The sequence below is a fragment of the Varroa jacobsoni genome, unplaced genomic scaffold (genome assembly GCF_002532875.2).
Source record: "Varroa jacobsoni isolate VJ856 unplaced genomic scaffold, vjacob_1.0 scaffold_1029, whole genome shotgun sequence".
Classification (NCBI taxonomy): Eukaryota; Metazoa; Arthropoda; class Arachnida; order Mesostigmata; family Varroidae; genus Varroa; species Varroa jacobsoni.
The window spans coordinates 71,156-91,102 of NW_019213931.1; the positions used below are offsets into that span (position 1 = coordinate 71,156).

At 39.4% G+C, this 19,947-nt stretch overlaps 1 protein-coding gene across 1 annotated transcript in view; it reads left to right on the forward strand.

Moving 5' to 3' along the window:
- The window catches only part of LOC111265937 (rab11 family-interacting protein 4), a 67,879-nt gene extending 48,366 nt beyond the window's left edge, over positions 1-19,513 (forward strand). Inside the window, exons 4-13 of the mRNA XM_022842973.2 lie at positions 7,561-7,739; positions 9,368-9,469; positions 11,572-11,664; positions 12,276-12,354; positions 14,368-14,471; positions 14,618-14,774; positions 15,531-15,680; positions 15,943-16,065; positions 16,379-16,534; positions 16,906-19,513. Of these exons, the coding sequence (XP_022698708.2) occupies positions 7,561-7,739; positions 9,368-9,469; positions 11,572-11,664; positions 12,276-12,354; positions 14,368-14,471; positions 14,618-14,774; positions 15,531-15,680; positions 15,943-16,065; positions 16,379-16,534; positions 16,906-17,124 (1,362 nt within the window). The 3' untranslated portion in view covers positions 17,125-19,513. The remainder of the gene's footprint in view (positions 1-7,560; positions 7,740-9,367; positions 9,470-11,571; positions 11,665-12,275; positions 12,355-14,367; positions 14,472-14,617; positions 14,775-15,530; positions 15,681-15,942; positions 16,066-16,378; positions 16,535-16,905) is intronic.
- The last annotated feature ends 434 nt before the right edge of the window (positions 19,514-19,947 follow it).

Sequence of the window (19,947 nt, forward strand, 5' to 3'; positions counted from 1 at the left end):
TCAAAACGCTAAAACCAGTTATATTAGATGACAGTATCATCCACAGTCGCATATCGTATCGACTGGCACCGCTTCCGAAATTATCTCAGCCTGATACTGTCTAAAAGGTTTCATATATAGAAAACTGCTCATTTAGTTCGTATATCATGGCTATTTAATTGATAAGTCTTTGCATTACTGCATATGATAGAACTACACCGTAAAGCGAGGCTAAATTGGTAATCTATTTTTAGTCAAGTCAATTAATCAAGTTCGTTTTTGAAAGTAACTCTGCATTTTTCCTCTACAAACAAATAGATTAATGTTACATTTATTTATATAGGTCTGTCGCAGAGAAGTGTGCCGTATATTATAGTAAATTGTAAACCACCTAGGAGATCCTCTTCATAGATCTTATTACAGTTTATTCTAATCTGAATTAAAGTCTTACGACGCTCAGTTCTTTCTATGGTGACTGAATCTATATAGCGACCGTTGGCCAGGCGTTTTGCGTGTTCGGTCGACGTCGGAATGATGGTCTAGACCAAAAAGCCAACTGGTCTTATGGGCCAAATACGTTACCCATTAGTGAAATTCCCAGCAGGGCTATCAACATATTCTGGTCACCACCATCGTTATCAGCTTCTCAATCTCAACGACAATGTCTTTTTCAATACCATAGAACGACGTTTACAAAGAATTATACCTCATCAATAGATAATAAAAATACGATTCTTCTGTTATCGTTCCTGAAAGCGCTTGCAATGGTCATAGCCGTCCTGGTTTAACTGAACTGTTGGTCAGCTATGACAGAGATAAAGTATAAGAGCTACTCTTGAGATTTTTTTACACACAGTTATTGTATGTAAATGTGCTATTCCGTTTTACTATTTATGTTAACAGCTGAACGAGAATGCGCACAAAGGTCGTTATAAATCTATGTAATAGATTGCGTTATGGCAGAGTTCAAATTTAGTTTGAGATGTTCCGCGTCCGCGTCTTTTCTGCAGTGACTATACTGTCAGAGAGTACTCTAACGGAGAGACTCGGAGCAATACCTTTTGACAAATGCGCTTATTATTTTGCCGACGTCAGAATACGATCGCCGCGTGAGTCAGATATCAGTCAGTTTTTATGTTATCTTGAGTTCTATGAACTGAAACGTGTCTGTACATGCAAACGACACTAGGATATTCAAAAGATGATGTCGATCGAACAAACTAAACAAGTCAAACTATAGTTAATTAAGTAGCAGCCGTTATTTTAGATCCTTTCACGCAGCCCTGTCTGGGATCTGTAACTAATCTGAGATAAATGTGCCAGTTGACAAAGCGTTTTGTGGAATATATTCAGCTTTTAAGTGTTTTCCAGTGGTGAACAATCGTCGTAAAAAGATTCGTGGACAGTAACGCCTGGCATACACTGTTAATACAATTATTTAGCCTGCGTCGTCACTGGAAAGAGGTCAGAATCGGCAGGATAGCGTAAACGCGTTGTTTGTCTTCCGTTTCTTGTGTGAATGTATCCAGACCAATCGGTGCACAGCTGCTGAAGTCTGACAGATTTAGATTTATCTAGTTTCGCACGAGTAACAAATAAAAGAAAGTCGGCCGAATATATGTATCATTTCGCTTTATTGCCTGTACATTCCCCAAATATCAGCTGTTTTGCTGCGTATTCGTTAATCCTATATATAGACAGACGTTGTCAGGCGCCATTATCGGTATATATATATATACTCACACCGATCAGTTAACTTGACAAAAGGATCTGTTCAACAGAATTTCGCTCGATACTGTTACGTGATCACCAGTTTACTATTACTGACGATGCATGGATACGCCTTTTAAATATATGTGATATGATGATATAATAAATAATATGAGCGGTATATTGAATCGTAGTGTCCATTAAACTGTCATCAACGAAAATGCTGATGATCTCAGCTGTAGCAGCTATATACACGATTATCTTGTACTGTTTTCCAACATCAAGACGCACAGCTTGTCTTAAAATTAGCTAGGCAGCTTATAGGTGGCTGTATTCAGGTCCGACAAATTCGTTCCTAGGACGTGTGCCTTAAAAACATTAATTATAATTTATGTACTTATTATTGTTGCCGTTGTTATTCTGAAATAAATAGTAGTAGTAATTGTAATTATAATAATAATGTGCCGCCGATTGCCGACTGCACTTTTGTTCGTATTCAGATCCATGCTATATAGTAAGCGGAACCCTGGTAATCAGTGCTACTGTTAACCTTTTCGCCGTTGGTCGCTTGATGGGATTTTTGCGAGCGTTTTATTTATAATAGCTCCTAGTGTGAGATGGAACGAGCGCGACGTGATGAAGCCGTCCGTGTAGCGGTGCACGGGCCCGACGCCGGTGACCGGCTGGTCAGGCGGACAGACAAATAACTGCGATCGTGCAGTTACCCTACACTCACCCGTTGTCCATAGACAAACGGCAGCCTAAATCTGAACCGAGCGAAAACAGGTAGAGAGACTGGCATGTGCAGCTGCTGCGGGAGCGGCAACTATGGCGGCGTCAGCTGTCCACGGATCGGGCTGCGGCAACGGTAATTATTACGTTACTGCTATCGTCCTCGTTGTGGCTATTGACGGTGCTGGCGATGTGAATGATACTGGCAGTGCTGTCTATTCACTCTTATACAGTGAAGTAACACTAAAAGCAACATGAGTTATTTAATAGATGTTAACAGATTACAGCTGATCCCTGCTTAAGAAGGGCATGTTGGTGAGCGCAAAGACTCACTTATGACTTTCTTTGGAGTTCCAGTTCTGACGATGGCAGTTAATTGAATCAACCCTTACCAACGATTTGGGCTTAGGATCGATGCCGAATCAAGGCTACATGTGTGGAACAGACACCTTATGAAGCCAAGAGGGGGGGGGGAGTTGCGGAATTAATCTATGCTGTTAATATATCTTTAAACCGTGCATCTATACAATTTGTTAACGCTCTTACATAACTTACGAATAAATGTAAGTCATTCATGCCTATGCGCGAGCAGCAGTTATGTAAAACCTCAAGAAACTCAATAGGTCTATAAGCCATCCATCAAAATCTATGTATCCTTGGGTGAAAGCAGCTGGATTTATTTCAGGATTTTATGGAGTCCTGAAACGAGACCACATTGAAGCACAATCGAAATGACTTTATTTCAATGCCTACCGAGATGTTGCGCTAAAATACTACAATAAAATTATTTGTCATCATCGAAGAATTCAAATCGTATAACGGTAGATCGAACTAGCACACACACATAGAAGGTGTTAAATAATTGAACATTATTTACGAATCTAAGTAAAAGGCTTTACAACAGCCGCTTTACTATCAAGGTTAAGCGACTTCTATCTGAACAACCTCTAGAAAAACACAAATAAGGCTGTTCGCTGTATACAACACGCCACACGCTACATGTTAACGTGTGATGCGGGTTGAATTATGCAGGTGTGCGCCTATAATAATAACAGGTACTATAACCTTAAAAGTTGTGTAACGTAGGTCCGTTTGCTGGTTGTATGTCCGTCCGCCGTAGCGTTATGTTTGCGTCTGTGAATTCGTTCGTGGTCGGGTGAAGATGGTGCCCAGATAAGATTAGTAGAAACCGCCAGCGTCTGCCAATTCTATTTCTATTTATAGTAAAAGGAACGCACGCGGCCAGCTTTCGATTAAACAGCTTTGCACGGCAACACTGACGGCATCGTTGATGTTACTCGTTCCAAGAAGTTGAAAAACGCGCTATTCAATGAAGTCGCTGCGGGAGAAATAAGTGAAGAAGACCTTCAGCAGCTCTGCTGGCGGCCATTTCGATCGCTGTGGACGGGATCGTATTCATCTGGCCGGAAGATGAGGGTGGACGGAGTCTCACACATGAGCCTGCTAGGAAAAAAAGCTGCACAAATGCGTCATCGCGTAAATAAGCTCCATTTTTATCGTTGAATTTTTCCCCTGACTCATATCGGTTCGGAGTAGATTGATGGTGTTATTACGATCCTTTAGTGAACTGAGGCTAGCACTCTAGTTCCCAATGACTTTCGCTTCCTTCAAATTTCTGTTAAATTTGAAGTTATGTGAATCTACTGCTGTTTCATTGCGTAATCGGTTTTATTTGTTACATTGTTTTGGGAGCTACACAGCAATAAACGTCTTACAACCTGATGACTCACGATTGAACCTAACCTAATTGGACAGACATAAGGAAATGAGCATAAATATGAATGATAAAAACACATAAAAGAAGCGGAATCACATCGCTCCACCTAAAGTGTGTTTAATTAGACCGGCCTTTTGGTTACTAATTTTTTACCGCCGTCGCTTTGAAGTGACCTGGCTTTTTCGACACAATCTGCTTCACTCTACTTTGCAATTTAGGAAAGAACTACAGAGCTTTTCCCTAAAGTCGCCATGTAATTTAATGAACAAATTTACGTTTGGGAATATGGTTTTTCTAGCTTATATCTGAATATCTGCCATAATGGTCTGATTGTCTTTGTCGTCGTTGTTTTTTATTTTTCCATTCTAACCAAATGAATACTTTGTTGTTAGTAGTGAATCTAAGCAAGACCTTTTATTTAGTTCTGCAAGATATCCTTGATAGGCTGCAAAACTGATTTCGTACCAGGACTCTTTGATTAATAATACGTTAACATCACATTCTCCTATGTGCCATTGCGACTAGTTTGGTTTTTCGGTATTGTTCATGGTACATTGTTTGTGCGTTGCGAAGTTGTTCCTGCATAAATTCTATCTACTCTACGTCTCGCTAAACTTGATGGGCCGTTGGTGGTTACTCGAGCCAGTAGCGTTAGGTCTGTTCTAATAGACATGTCGGCGTGAAGCGTCTGATTTACCATCTATAAGTCAGAATAATTTTGTTTTCTCAAAGCCAATTGAAAGTTACCTGCCAAATATGAATGACTATTAGATTTAAATGAAAACATATTCAAGACGCCTAAATGCAGGAGATCATTTCGGCTAAATGCGTAAACTTCTCATAGCCTTCATGTCATCGCAACAGCTTTGTAGTATTTATACAGGGGTGCCTTCTCTGCTGGCGCCCCTGTGCCAAACATCCAAGACGAACGCTCGTTATAGATTGTTATCGTAGATAATGTTTCGCGACTTTGCATCGAGCTGTCAATTTAATGATGCCTGTAATTTTCGTTGCTCATCATCGGTCGCCTTTACGACTTTACTCACAGCGTCGGCTGATCTGAACAGCTGAACGAACGGCAAGACAGCACAGTCAGCCGATGTATCCTTTATCCTTTACGTAAATGCGCATGCGCAGATCCGTACTATTTATATTTTCGATCGTGTCCTCTGATCGTGTCGGTCCAGTGATACCTAGGTGGTCGCTGCTCTGTGTATCTAAGATCGTTTTGGTACTTGCCGCTGGCGTTATTGCTGTGAATGACAGGGGGTTAATAAGGAAAAAATGTTTGCTTTGAAATTGGGTGTAATGCTATTGTTTTGGTACTGAGTACTTGTGGCACACAAGATAAACGCATCCTTAACACGAGACAGCAGACGCAGATTCAAGAGCAATCCTGGTTTTACAAACCCATCCAGTCATACAGAAGAGGTAGATTACAGGGTGGGTACGTATCAACGCCGTTGCGCACTGTAGCACATCCGACATAACCTTGTAACAAATCGAAATCGGCTTTCGTTCGGCTTTTATCGCTTGGAAGCAAGTTGGCTTTCGATACTATTGACAATGTTCTCCACTGTCTAACGACTATTAGGAACAATAAAATCATCTACAGTTGCAATCTTGACTGTCGTAACTTGGCTCATATAGTAGACTGCATTATGAGTGCAACGCATACATCGTATGACAATGGGATGTCGCAACTTACTGAGCTCAGACCTTAAACAAGTACCAAAACATCCTTGTCAAGGGGCAAAAAAATAAGAATTTGTAGATAACCTAATCATCTCAGTATCAAATCAACTTTGATCTGAAAGGTGGGTAAAAATGCAAGGAACGCGTAGCTTTTAAGATTTTTTCTGAGTATTGTTCTATACGTTCGTTTATTTAAGAAGACTGAGAGCTGACTTCAAAATGAGAATAGCCAGAGGCAAATGTACCATCGCTGATAAAAACAATTAGGAACACCTTTAGCCGTCCTGTATCAATATATCAGATTTAATTTAGTCAAACGAACGGAGAGGTTAGCGTGTCCTTAACACTAACTCAGCTGTCTCTATTGAGCTAATTAGTTTTTCTGTAAAGAGTCTAATAATACAGTTTGGTTTATTTTATTAGAAAATGATAATACACTTTTGTAATATGTTTGGGACTTGCTGGAAATAGGCAAAACATCTCGAATCGCTCTTAAGGACGCTTATTTCGTACCTTAGTGTATTTGTTTGGTTGTTATGTGCGTGCGGCTATCTTTGGTTTCGTAAAATCCTGTGACGCCCACCTTAATGCATGACGAACTGCCTGTTGGCATGTAACATTATCGTTGATGGGAGCGCAGGCCGGGGTGGGGGGGTACTGGCATAGAACAAGAAGCTTCCAGGGCTTTCGGCTGTCGACCAGCAAAACCGTGTCTATTCGAGTAGATTTTATCGGTCAGAATATATATTTAGAATCTTATTTTACCATCTTATATGCCTGTACTAAATTAAAGAAAAACTATTAAAATAATGGTATAGCCAGGAAAACCAATACAATTTGGTATAGAGAATTACGATTCGGTAACCCCTGGACACATTCAATGCAATCGTCCCCAAAATTCGTCTAACAATGCAATGCCAATAATAAAACGTAATTCATTTCATAGTGATAGAAAGTAAATCGCAAGCTCTTGAAGTATACAATTCAATTTAATGAGCAATTTTTTTTCAAGTTTCACTGTCAAGTTTAATATGTTTCAAGATATGCGTATGAGTCGTGCATTATTTCTCGTATGAATTGCCTGTCAAGCTACTCCCATTAAGATGTAGCTTCGGAAGTTAGAGTGATAATACTCCCCACAAGTTAAAACGGTAGTAAATTGTTTTCAGTTGAAACTGAAAGGAAACGAGGCGTTTGTTCGCAAGACGTGACATATACCTAACCTCTTTAGTTCCAAAATGTTCACCCGAACTCAAAGTCGAAACCGTAAATTTCTCTTACCAGTTTTCGGCCCAACTGTATGTTAGTTGTATGGTAGTTACATGTTGTTAGTTACGGCAACTACATATATGACAAATTCACGTTCTTAAATAGATATTAAAGGATACATCCTACAATATGTATCAGCATTGGCTTTGTAGCACGCGGCGACGCTGACGGTACCAATGTAGCTGAGATTAGTTAGAATACAATTGCTTATGGCGAAAAACGATACAGCACACGGGAAACTTTTGTAACATGAGAAAATGCTCATTCTTATCACAAGAAATGACTATCCATTGGGTTTTTAAATTTTTGAGTCTCATTATTCTGCCGTAATCAAGACTCTGCATAGTTAGTCATCAACATAAAACCTACTTCATCTGTTTGTCGAGGAATTTCACTCACACTGCTGTTGAATATTGTTATATGTACGATCGTTTTAGAGTCCTACATCGTCTACGGCGTCCGCAGTGGGTGTTCTGCCGTCCTCTGAAGGAGCGTCGCTGTCATCCCTAATGCGGGCTCAGTCACCCGCTGATTCTGGGTTGGGCGAACGCGCCGAGGAGCGTTTCGAATACGAGGAAGAAGAAGATACTCAGCCGCCCCTAACTTCTAACTTAAGGTAAACAATGCTCGCCAGTGAGCGAGCGAATACTGAGTATAGCTTCAGATGTTTAACTTCGCTACTCACATGTTGTCTTATTATGCGACAAAACAGTAAGGCTATTTGAGCGTTAATATCTTCACAGGTGTTTCCATTCGCCCTGTTTTCAACTATACCCAAGAAACATGCTAACTGTGTCCTTCTACGTAAAACGTTTTGTTTTAAGAAAAAAAAGAACAAAAAACACTAGGACTTCTTATGAATTTGTCATCACTCCGTCTGTAAAAGATTATTCGTACACATCGGAAAAAGTCTCATGATTTTCAGTTGGCTAGCTCAATCAGCCTTAGGTAGGTTCTGTTACCCTATATTGTGTCTTGGAAATTCAATGAACTATTCACTGTTATCTTGCGTCATCTAAAATGACCGAATTATAAAAGCTGTACTTTAGACGTTCTTTCCTTGCTTTAGAAGGGCCTAAACGGCAGTCATATATATATATATAGTCTGAGATAACAGAGACATTAAAGTCTCTTTTTTTTTTTATTCTAACTGGTTTTATATACAATTCTAGTGTCGATCGGCGACAATAGACGTACATACTTCTGATCTTAGCATGATCACTGTTATTGATCAACCTTCGCCCGTTTCGCTTAAATGTCCGGTAGCCTTTTTCAATGTAATCGATTAGGTAGCAATTAAGCTTTTTCATGTAATATGGGAATTTGTGTACTTTTGATATTAATTATACATGAAACGGTACTGGCTTTGTTTTAAATCGTAATGATCCAGTTTGTATCTGTTGTTCGAAATCTTCCGCTTCAGAATATAAAATAGCGTTTTGTGTTGCCTGCATATGCGGCATATACTAACGGCCTAAGACTGTTTCCTGTGTATATTATATATGGATTATTCACAATATGTGTACCCCTACCGTGAAATCTCTTGTATTGTTCCTCCCCTAAAAATGCCTACTTTGTAACAAAACGATAAACATCCTACATATATCTTGCCAGCATCGTAAATCTACAAATGAGGTATTATATTGTTAGTGTTTGAAGACATCAACGAAGTTATCAGCACGCCACAAAAAGGCATCTTAGGTTCTTTGGAATTACAGACGCGTTGCTGCAGAAATCACCTTTGGCATCCTATAGATTCGTTTCCGCTTCCGAGTCTAAAGAGACAGGCATTGTTATTGTTACGCCCGTATCGGCGTTCTATTTCATTCAAATTCAAGCGGTATAAAAAGCAAAGATCTAATAAAGAAAAAACACGATAAATGGCCAAAACGATTTGTTAACGTAAATTTAACTTCTGGAATTGCCTATAATTAAGAACTGGTGTCCATTAGAAGTGCATTTGTAATCAATACTGACATCAGAAAAATATCTGATTTAAAGCAACGCTCATAAGAAAAGTCGATAGAGGTTATGCCAACCCTATTTAACGCCTATCCAGATAGCTATGTAAAATAGGTCGTATCGTTTTTTAAGTAGTGAATTTTCAGCTATTCTTGGTGACGCGGGATTTCGCCCTTAATTATACTATCATACAATCGCTCTTAACTAGTGCATATATGTATAACTTATTAATAAAAACAGAGCATAAGGGTTGTTAAAGCCATTAAATAACGCGTTTCGCAGAAACTCGGACAGTTTCCGGGAAACCTCCCCAGGGTCCCCGAACAGTCGTCGCCTTGCCAACCGAAATGCCTGGAGTAGGACGAGTATACGGAGAAGTTCTTGGTTAGTTAGAAATTTTGATAAGTTTACAGTAGCGCTATATTGAATGCACTGACTCAGAATAGTTTATGAAATTAGTGCATTACCTTACTGCAATGGGGCACACGCAACTTGACGATATCTTCACGCTAATGATGGTGGTGGTAATGAAATGTCTATTGGAAGGAGGTAAGCGCACCTCCCGGTCCGCAAAAGACAGTTCGCATGCGTTAATAACTCAGGTGGTACGGTACATAAGAAAGACTAGCCTTGCATGCCACAAACACTGGAGGTTATGAGCGCGCACTATGTTTTGTCAGTAGTTCCGTGACATCGGTAAGCACTAATATTGCCATATATACTGTATATATACACCATTTATAAATTTATTAGGTAAAACGAAATTCTGGCACTGCAGCTACAAAAAACATGTCCGCCAATTAAAAAGTTTCTAGTAATAAGCTTAACAAATTTGAATATTTAGAAAAAAAAAAAAAAGCAAAATTTAGATATTCTAGTTGCTAAAATAACCGTCTGAAATGAAACGCTGTTGAAATTTTTTTTTCGAAAAAAAAATAACCGCAAATATACTTAGGTAACTTGCATGAGCGACAATGAGCAAATTCGTTTCACTCGTGAACAGGAAATATCCAAATCAGTTTGTTCCGATAATAACGGTCGCTAAGACAGATTGCTTAGTGCTATCTGGAATTGTTCGTCCATCGGTCAAGGGTAACTTTCGATGCAGAATTACTTTTTACTGGGCGGCACGACAGTATGCTATTTATACAAAAGCCATTAGTAAGAAAAACCGATCAATTTATGTCAAAACCACCCCAGCTATTAGTATTACTACTTGTTAAGCAAATGGTTACCATCGTAATTTTTACTACCGTATTCTTAATGCCACCAAAACAGGCTGATGTGTCAGACGTTTTCTATAGTGCGCTTGCGATCTTCGAACGACCGAAGCCCATACATACATACGTCAGCACTCACTCGATACCTATAGCCGGAATGGATCCGATCATGTCCGAACACCTTACAGTTATCCGTTATTCTATGAAGATGCTCGACGCGTCCGAATACTATGTTACATGGTGCTTTGTTTCTTTAGTAAGTTCTATATAAGTAAATGGATGCTCGAACAACGGCGCTGATTTGATACGCCCCATATCTTCTCCGATGAATCTCTGAGGATGAAAGATTATATATCGCATTGCGCATGTCAACAATAATTAAATATACGTAAACGCAAGCGAAAATATGCAGAAGTTGGCGTCATCGTACATGATCCAGGCACGTTGTTGAATTAGCCACGGCACCTGATTCCGACGATTACTGCGCAGCGTTTCGACTATCGGGCCTGCTTGGCCGCCGTCGCATAGAAAAGATAATGATGACTGAGTTGCAGATCGCCTGCAGCTTGTAGCGGACGCGTTATTTTCTGTGTGATTTCGTAATTACTAAACAATAAGCTTCCTGGCGACTTTCGACGTCGTGAAGTGCATAGGACGGGCGCATGGTTACTATTGTTGTTTACCGCGTTCATCCTGACGCCAGAAACCAACAGATATGCATGGACCGTCGAAACCACATCGCTTATTGGTTAATAACTTACTACCAATACCAACAAAATAGATCGTAATAGTGACATTAAGTCTGCCGCGTAGGTGGACAGATCCATGTTTGAACTAAAAAAAACGACGCTCCACGGCCAAATAATAGCTGAACGAGGTAATAATTGAGATCTGAAAAGTTCCGATCACCACCAATTAGCTATGATGCTAGCGTGCATCACGACGTTGATGAGCCTCATCGAACATAAATGCATATAATCATTGCTATGGTGATTAAAGGGAAGACAGAAAATTTTAGATTGTTGTCAGTCGTTTGTAAGCCTTGACGTATTCTGAAGACGACTATGTTTTGTACTTATTTTCTAAGTATATCATCTTTGAAAGAAACCGTATGCAACGAGTTGCAACTATGCGTAACGTAACGATTGAATCCGTATTTGTTGCATGCCGTACACAGACCTGCCCCCTAGAGTTCGAAATCATTGCCCGAGTAAGAAAAGGTAACTTACAATTTTTATACCATATTTCTGCAATTACGATTCATAGTTCTTCAAAGCGCTTTGCTGGTTCGTCTCTTGGAAGAGAGCTATCGGCCGCAGCTGTAGCAAATGCCTCCTTCAATTCAGCCCAGTCTCGAAGGTAGGTGTGCTCGGTAGTCATGAAAAATACGCGCTCCATTTAAACGCAACGTAATGATTATCATAATTGTTCTCAGATTAAGCAACGTCACAATGAGACTGTCGTAGCTACTATATTGTACTAGAAGACATAAAAATCATTCATTCTCTATAGTGGCAGCGTCATTGCGGCGGGAACTACTCGTTTAGGAAGAGAATGACTAGGAAGAACGGATCGTAGAGACGAACTTTCTGAAAGCAAATGGCGATGATTATTGTTAGCAGCAGTGAAGCAGCGTTGGTATAAAATGAAGAAATAAGCCGTTTCTTCTTGCTATTAAAAAAGGCTATAGTGAATCAATAATATTGCGATATTTTCTACCGAATTTGTTATTCGCTCTAGAACTATAGAAGCAGGCTAGTTTCTTACAAACAATAATCTAGTTAAATTATATCCAACAGCTTGCGATAACAACTTACCTATTTTCTCATAGCTAAGGGTAAGTTTTGTAATAATTAATGCTTTTAGTTATAGTTCGAATCGCCCTGTAGATTACATCTTTCTTTGCTGAATTTTTATTGAAGTTTTTCTAAAGTTGTTTATAGTGAAGCTAATGGTTTGTGACGTTTCAGATCGTCATTCTCCTACGAGCAAAATAATGAGCTGGACTCCCTTGCTGACCAGCAGGTGCTTGACGATCTGACCGATAAGGTAAGATACCTTTTTCGTAGGTATGTTTAGGCATTCTCGTTAAGAGTGTCCCCTCTATTTTGGAAGACATTTTAGTTTGTTGCCAAAGCATCCAGTACAATCGTTTTAGCGATATTCTAGACGCTGTACATTTTTCGACAATTTTTTTTTGTCAAATTCGATCCACTAGTTATTACAGCAGAAATATTGATTTGTTCCACTGCTAGATTGACCGTAAACTGGTAGTACTGATCGATTAATTGCAAAACAAAGTATGGATTAACAACATTTTACTCCAATGCGGTTACAATCAACCATATGTAACATACACAAGCAGAAGATAACCCATGACTGGCCTGTAGCGCTTCGCTTACTTGGCCCGAAAATATCGCTTTCTGAATCAGTTTTTGCCTTTGATGTTGCAACGGATGTTATAAAAAGGAAAGCTGGGGCCTTAACGCGGAAGAGGATCAATTTATTCGCGTCTCTGTCGATCAAGAACAGTAAAACACCACTTTCTCTGAGTGAATAATCTATTAAGTCGAACCTTGTAGACACACTGGGCCTGTCCCGCACGCAACTATTTCATATCTTGAAGCGCTAGGACCAGAGTGCAGGCTTTCACACTGACGTGCATGCGCCTGTTCTCGACCGAAAGAGCCATATTCGTCTACCGTCGTTTCCCTATCGTTTGATCCTTAGCTAATCGGTTGCTTCTCGTCTCAGTACGTATTACATTTTGCTGGCGTCATTGTTGTCGTTTCAAAGTCCTACGGCAAAAAAATGCCATAGTAGTTATTCTATCCTGCCCCTTTTCTATATTTCGAATGCTCTGCCGTGACCTCGGATGGATGCGGTCGTAGTTGCCGTTGCTAAGCGCTATAGATTTCGATTTATTTTTGCGTTTATGTCAGATCACGTCACTATCGATTCGAGTAACTGCAGCCTAACACTGTGTGTTAGCTGTGTGGCTATGCAGCGCGTTACCGCGCCATTTCAGCTCACGGGAGTTCAAAATATCGAATAATGCTGATCGTCGCCAGACTGCCACGACACATCCAGAACGCAAACAGAAGAGGTGCTATAAGGGGTGAAAAGATATTTTCAGATAGCTGGAAGGGCAGCCCACTGCGACATTTATTGTTGTCGTTGCCACTGCTATTGTCTTGCCGTGCTTGTTTGGATGATGTGCTACCGTTGTAATCCGGGATGCAACTGGCTAGTAACCCTTCCCTGAGCTGTTCGTCAAATTATCCCTATCGTACAGGACTGTCGCAACGACATCGAAAGTAACATTTATTTACAGAGAAAATGCTAAATGAGCCATAACAATAAACCATTTAAGCTCTCCCGTTGCTTTTCCGCCATGATTTGAACATATGTAAGGCTGATCCGTGAGAGCCAGTTCTATGTTCAAAATCCTATTGAAAGAAATAGTGAAAGGTTTAATAGCGTCAAGGTAACTGCGATAGACAGGAAATACTCATTAAAAATATTAAAATAGGGTTTACTAGAATTATTTATACTTGGAGCGGCAGTAAAGTGGCACTTTATAGAATTTTCCACCATTTCACACAGTTTCTTTAAATAATGTTGAAAAGATAAAATTGAATCATACGAAAAACTTTCAGGAAAGTTTTAATTACCTTCCGTCCTCGAAATGTTACAACCTGGAATCATACGATTCCACGTACCAATTTTCTATGGAGAACAATAGATAATCTTTTAGCCAAACATGAATGTAAAGCACTTTGTCTTACCTCATGTACGTTTAGGGGCCTTAAAGCTCTATTGTATAGCATAATCTAAAAAGTCTAAAGTCTAGTATAATCCGTACGTGCGACATGTTCGCGTATAGGACTTAGGGATACGTGAGGCGGCATAAATTTGAAGAAGGACCTAGATACCTTTGACTTCGTGTCGAGTCAATTGCACTTAGAATTCAAAGCATTCCTTTGGAACTATCTAATACTATATCGTTTCTGTAGTCTCTAAGTATCTCTAATACTAAGACCAATTACGTGCCTTCTGCAGGTACAAGAAATGGAGATTCAGATCACAGCCTTAACAGAGGATCTCGCCACCAGTAAAGATCTCTACCAACGCGCCAAACAAGAGAACTCGTTACTTACACAGAGGTGCGGTAACATCTGTAGGCAATTCTATCAGTCGAGATGAATATGTTAGCGAATTTTGCCTATTAAAATTAGCTTGAGAGCAATATTCCTTTAAATCGACTACTTCAGATGAGCTGAGCCATTCTAATTTAATTACTATGTGATAGAATTCACGCGCTTGAGGAGAATATTCGTGAGTTAGAGTGTAAGACTGAAGAACGAGTGCGTGAAGAGCGCAAGCAATTCACCACTATGATGGAGAGGAAGGATCGAGAAAGGGCCCTTGAATCAGAGCAGCATGTGAATAAAATACTCGAACTGCAGGTAAGATCCGATTTATCCGATTCTATATTAGTCATCAGTAGAGTTTCGATGATCTAATGATGTCAGAAATTATGAGAGCTTCATTTAGTAGAACGTTTTGCTTCCCTCAACAACGAATTGAGCTGGTCAAGTCTAGAAAGTGGTCAAAGTTTCACCTGTATGCCGGCACGATATGTTATGAAACGTATGTGTGTATTATATCACTACGAAGGTACTAATAATCGTTAAAGAAGGCACTTATGTGTTAAAGCTGGGAACTGTTAAATAAGAAGATCGAAAAAACGCGGTCGATGGGCAACAGGAACAAGCGAATGAATCGAATTGATATTGTACGACGACAAAGAACACAACGGTGTGACGAAAGCCAGACTTGTTAATAAAAGCCCATATCAAAAATATAGTAAAAATACTGACCGATTGTAAAAATTAATTTACTCTTAAATTTGTCATTCTTAGCTTTTTCGAAAAACGGCGCCGTTATGACATCATGCAGAAATTAGTTATTCATGTGGAAAGTTTGTGCGTAAATCTGGAGAGGGCTGTTATATATACATATATATATATATATATAATGGCTATATTGGATATAAGTCACATTGTGAAGAGGCACTCGGAGCGTAGCTTTTATCAAAGTGCCCATCTAAGTTTATGCTTCTAATAAAAATAAAAATTTTTTTTGCTCGCTAAATTCTCATATCGGTATGATTAGCATTATAGAAATATTCACCTACTCGTAATGTTACACATATTAAACAGAACGAGCACATGGCCACCAAGGAGGAGACCGTTAAGTTACGCACCTTATACGACCAGTTGAAGCAGGAAAAAAAGATCGACTCTGAACAGCTTTCAGAAGCGACGCACGAACTTCAGACAACTAAACAAGATCTCCGGGCATTTCAAGAGGTGAGTTTTAATAACAAAAACCGGTCGAAAAATTTCCGGTGAACTAGATTTTTGTTAAGGCTTTCAATGACATCAACGTTTACTACACAACCCGTTTTGACTATATGTTTGGCGGGCTCAAACCAAATCCTGACTAGGGCACTACCTAGCTACTGTTATAACGCGTTTTTTTTTACATATTATATTTTATGTAAGTCTTCTTTAAACTTGTCCTCTCCTTTTTTCTAAGGTACAGCTAAATTTTCAAATGTGCTTTTTAAAGGTAAGCCGTAGAGAACGCGAGGATTTCCAAAAAGAAAAGCAAGTTTTACAAGAAGTGATCCAGGATCTTACGCACCGCTTGGAAGAGCTCCAACACTTGCGACAACGTAACGTCACTCCGCAGGTAACTTTTTATATAAGTAACTTGCAATAGACAAGTTATCCTCGCGACAAATTTCACTTGATGCGAGCCAGATTTACCTTAACCTTATTTGCAAACCTGCCTGATTTTCGGCTGGATTTAGCAAGAGCTGTTATTCAGTCAACAGTACTGCACAAGACACAGTCATAGGAATTTGCAAAGTAAGGATTAAGCACCTAAGTGGGACAGGATAAGCCTGTTTGTTAGGCTGCAAGATTTAGTCTGTGAAGCTCTGATCATGTTACGGCTATAACAATAAGAATCACAACAACAACCTCGATCTGAATGGCCGCAGGAAGGTGACAAGCTTCGAGAGCGGTCAGCATCCTTTATCCAGAATCTTCCGTTGCATTGCGAAACAATGGAAAAAGAGCTCGAAAGGCTACAGCATGACAATCGCCGCCTCAAGGAACGAAACGAGGAACTCGATGAAGAGCTCATAGGGCTGAAAGTAAGCATCTACACATTCTTAGCTGCGATGACCACTAGCTTAGTTTTAGTGTAAAAAAAAACTAAGTGTAACCCTATTGAGGCACTGTCAATATCAACTATCTTTGACGCATTTTAATATATTTCACATACGTTTGACGGAATCCTTAGGGTACGTTTGCTCTGTATCTAATAATTCCCACTGATGTACACGCATTAAATCGAGGTGCACAGAACTTCCTCTCTACATACGCATTCCCGAAATATACATGTAGGGCGATTCTACTTGCACGGAGCAAACCGGAACTCATTAGCCGTATATGTATATATTAAATATAGCTGCTTTTATGATGGTTTCTAACTTATGCGTGTGTGTAATTTTACTTACGCTAGGTTGGCCAGGGTCAACGTCTTCTAAACAGTAGTGATTCAGCAACGCATGATAACAACTGGGCTGCAGAAACCGACGATCTAAACATGCTCTCCAAAGAGGAACTAGTGGGACAGCTTCGCAGATTACAAGACACCAATGTCGATCTACGTGAATATATTGGTACGGTGTTATCAAATATCATCATGACCTACCCGCAGATGCTCGAAAAGAAGATCTAGACTATCCCCACGCTTTTACAGTTAATTAGCTTAGTTTGTACGTCAGCAAGCTAAGTGGCTGTGTGAGAGACCTGCTCAGTGTGTTGACTGTACTTTCTGATCTACCCAAACTTTTCAGACAGCTGGCGAAATCGGGAATTTTCAGATGATGATGATAGAAACCTTTTAGCAACATCGAATATTAATTCTCTTTGTAAGCTCCAATCAAATACTAGTGATACTATCTCTTGCTCCTCGTCTCAGACGCGGTTACTATATTATTTGCATGTATTCTACGATGTTTTACAACGGTGTCGAAACTCTGTGATGTCAAGCGGGTCCTGATGAGGAAAAATCAAATAGACAAGGGAACTGAACACAAACCTGCCATAGCGAAACGCGAATGTATGTATATCTGGTAGCTGTTAACGATCATGGTACTGCACTGAAAATAACTGGGCACGGAGCATTGAAGCAATTAAAAGGGTTCTGTAAAAAGCGGTACAAAACATAACTTTTAAGTAGCATTACAATTATATGACTATACACATGTTTAGATTTATCTTAATAAGTAGCATAAGACGAAGCCATAGGAAAAATGCCGCCTATCCTTCAAGCGAAATTCTACTTACGTAAACAGGCAATCCTGAAGTAATATTGTACCTGCTCAATGCTTATTGACCTAATAAGAAGATATACGCGAGTGACGTCCATCTGCATTGTGTCAAAAGTAAGGGGGAATAACAAACTGAAGAGTAGAAAATTATTAAAATGTTTCTTCTATGAGAAAAATATCGTCACACTCCGTGATACGTGTCTAATGTACACTGATCTGATTGAAACGATGCACGGTACGAAACTAATGAAAATGTAGAGTGTAGATAACAATTGATGAAGAATGATTAATCATTATGATGTTTCAACGCTATTAATATTCTTAATACTTAAAATGAAGTTACCGTCGAGGCTACCCAATGCTTTAAGGATTGAAGGAGTAGCAGGAGATGATCTACAGAGAATAGTATATATACGTATATATCAAAGAACATAAAATGGCTATCAACTGAGGGAAATCTTAATTTGATTAATAATCATTGAGCAGTTGTTTTTGATCATGGTTTCAGTTAGTTTTCGAGCTGCGTGATTTCCTGCACGAATGTAACTTTCTGACGAAAAAATCGCTGCTTGTTATAAACAAAGATAGCACATATGTACTTAATAGTTACTAGATTTATGTAGAAGAAACCCGAACACCTGAACTACCCGGAAGCGTCATTTGGTCTAGATTTTTGTATTAGTAGCTATTTTTCTATTATTGAAATCTTCAAACTTTCCTTTTTTACTTATATGCGGTTGCTGATTTTTTAGTGGTACAACAGTTTGTTTCTGCTAGCAACGATTAAAAGCTGTATGCATGCCATGTCCAGAACTAAGACGACGACATAGGTTTTTTTTTTTCGATATGGTAATATGTAACTGTGGCTGAAACACGAGGAAGTAAAATGCAAGGTGTCAGCCTAGTTGATTAGTTCGGTAGAACTTCCACATAACGTGTGACTGTGTAGTAAAGGGGTGAACATCATAAGCAAAAGTAGCCAACTGTCTGAGAATAGAAATGCCACCAACAATTGGGCATGCCTGCGTGCCCCAAACGTGCATAACCCGCAGCCGGAACTGTTTTGAAGGACGCGCAAAGAATAAACAACCAGACACCACAGTACGGATTCAAATCAGATTAAACACAACATTCCATAATAAAAGTTCGACATAAAACAAATGAAAGATCGACGGCTTAAATAAGCCATTCGCAAAAGATCATGCTGAAAGATAAAGTAGACAAAAAGCTTTCAATGTACAAAGCAAAACAATTAGAATAGTAAATACTAAGCGTATTTAGCTAGCAGGCGCCGCTATCATTAAAAAAAAAGACAAAGAAGCCTCAGATAGTGCTGAATAGGTATAGAGATTGAATGGTAAACTACCGGTCTCAATGAACCGAGTTGAGAACAAATCTGATCGCGAGACTAATTCAATTAGGGGTCGATTCAATTTTTCAGCCGCCATTCATCCCAGTAGAATTCTTGCAAGACATGTAGATAAGTATTTCGATAGAAGGAAAGATGGCGGAGCACCACTACTAGCGGCAGTCCGATTGCATGCTACCGGACAACAAGCGATATCAACAGTCTTCGAATGAGTGCCGTATGGCAATACTTAAAGCGATGATGATTGTGTATGTCAAGGTTAGGAAGAAAGTCAGCATAAATTTAAGCTGGCAAGGCAGAAGTAGGTGCGTGTACATGGAGTCTCACACACACACATTCATTCTTAAGGTCAAGCTAAGGTTTGCATGTTTTAGCATAGGAGGCGAACGCAAATAAAGGAAATAAAAAATGTCTGTATATTTAAATCAGTGGTCTTCAGTCTAGATTCATAGGTGTGACTACACCTTCGGTGTATTGTACGACGCAGAGATCGTGCAAGTAGTACGGCTGCACAGTTTCCTACCACACATGTCATCAAGTACCTGCATGCACGTTTCTGTCAAGTTATGTACACAGCTCCCAATTCATTTAATAATTAATATTATGTAATAATGAGAAATATATATATATGGCTCAAATATTCTCTAGTAGTTTTATTCTTTTTAAAAGTAGCTTCTGAGCTGGAAGCTTCACAAAGCAGAAGGTCCAAATTATTACGTTATGACGATGAGTTAATTCGTATATCTCTATTTTAGATTAGCGGGATAATGTCAGAGAATTCAGAACAGCTAGTACATTTGCATCTCATTTCTTATATAGAACTTCCAGCAAAGCTACTTCTAAAGAAGTGCCTATAGTT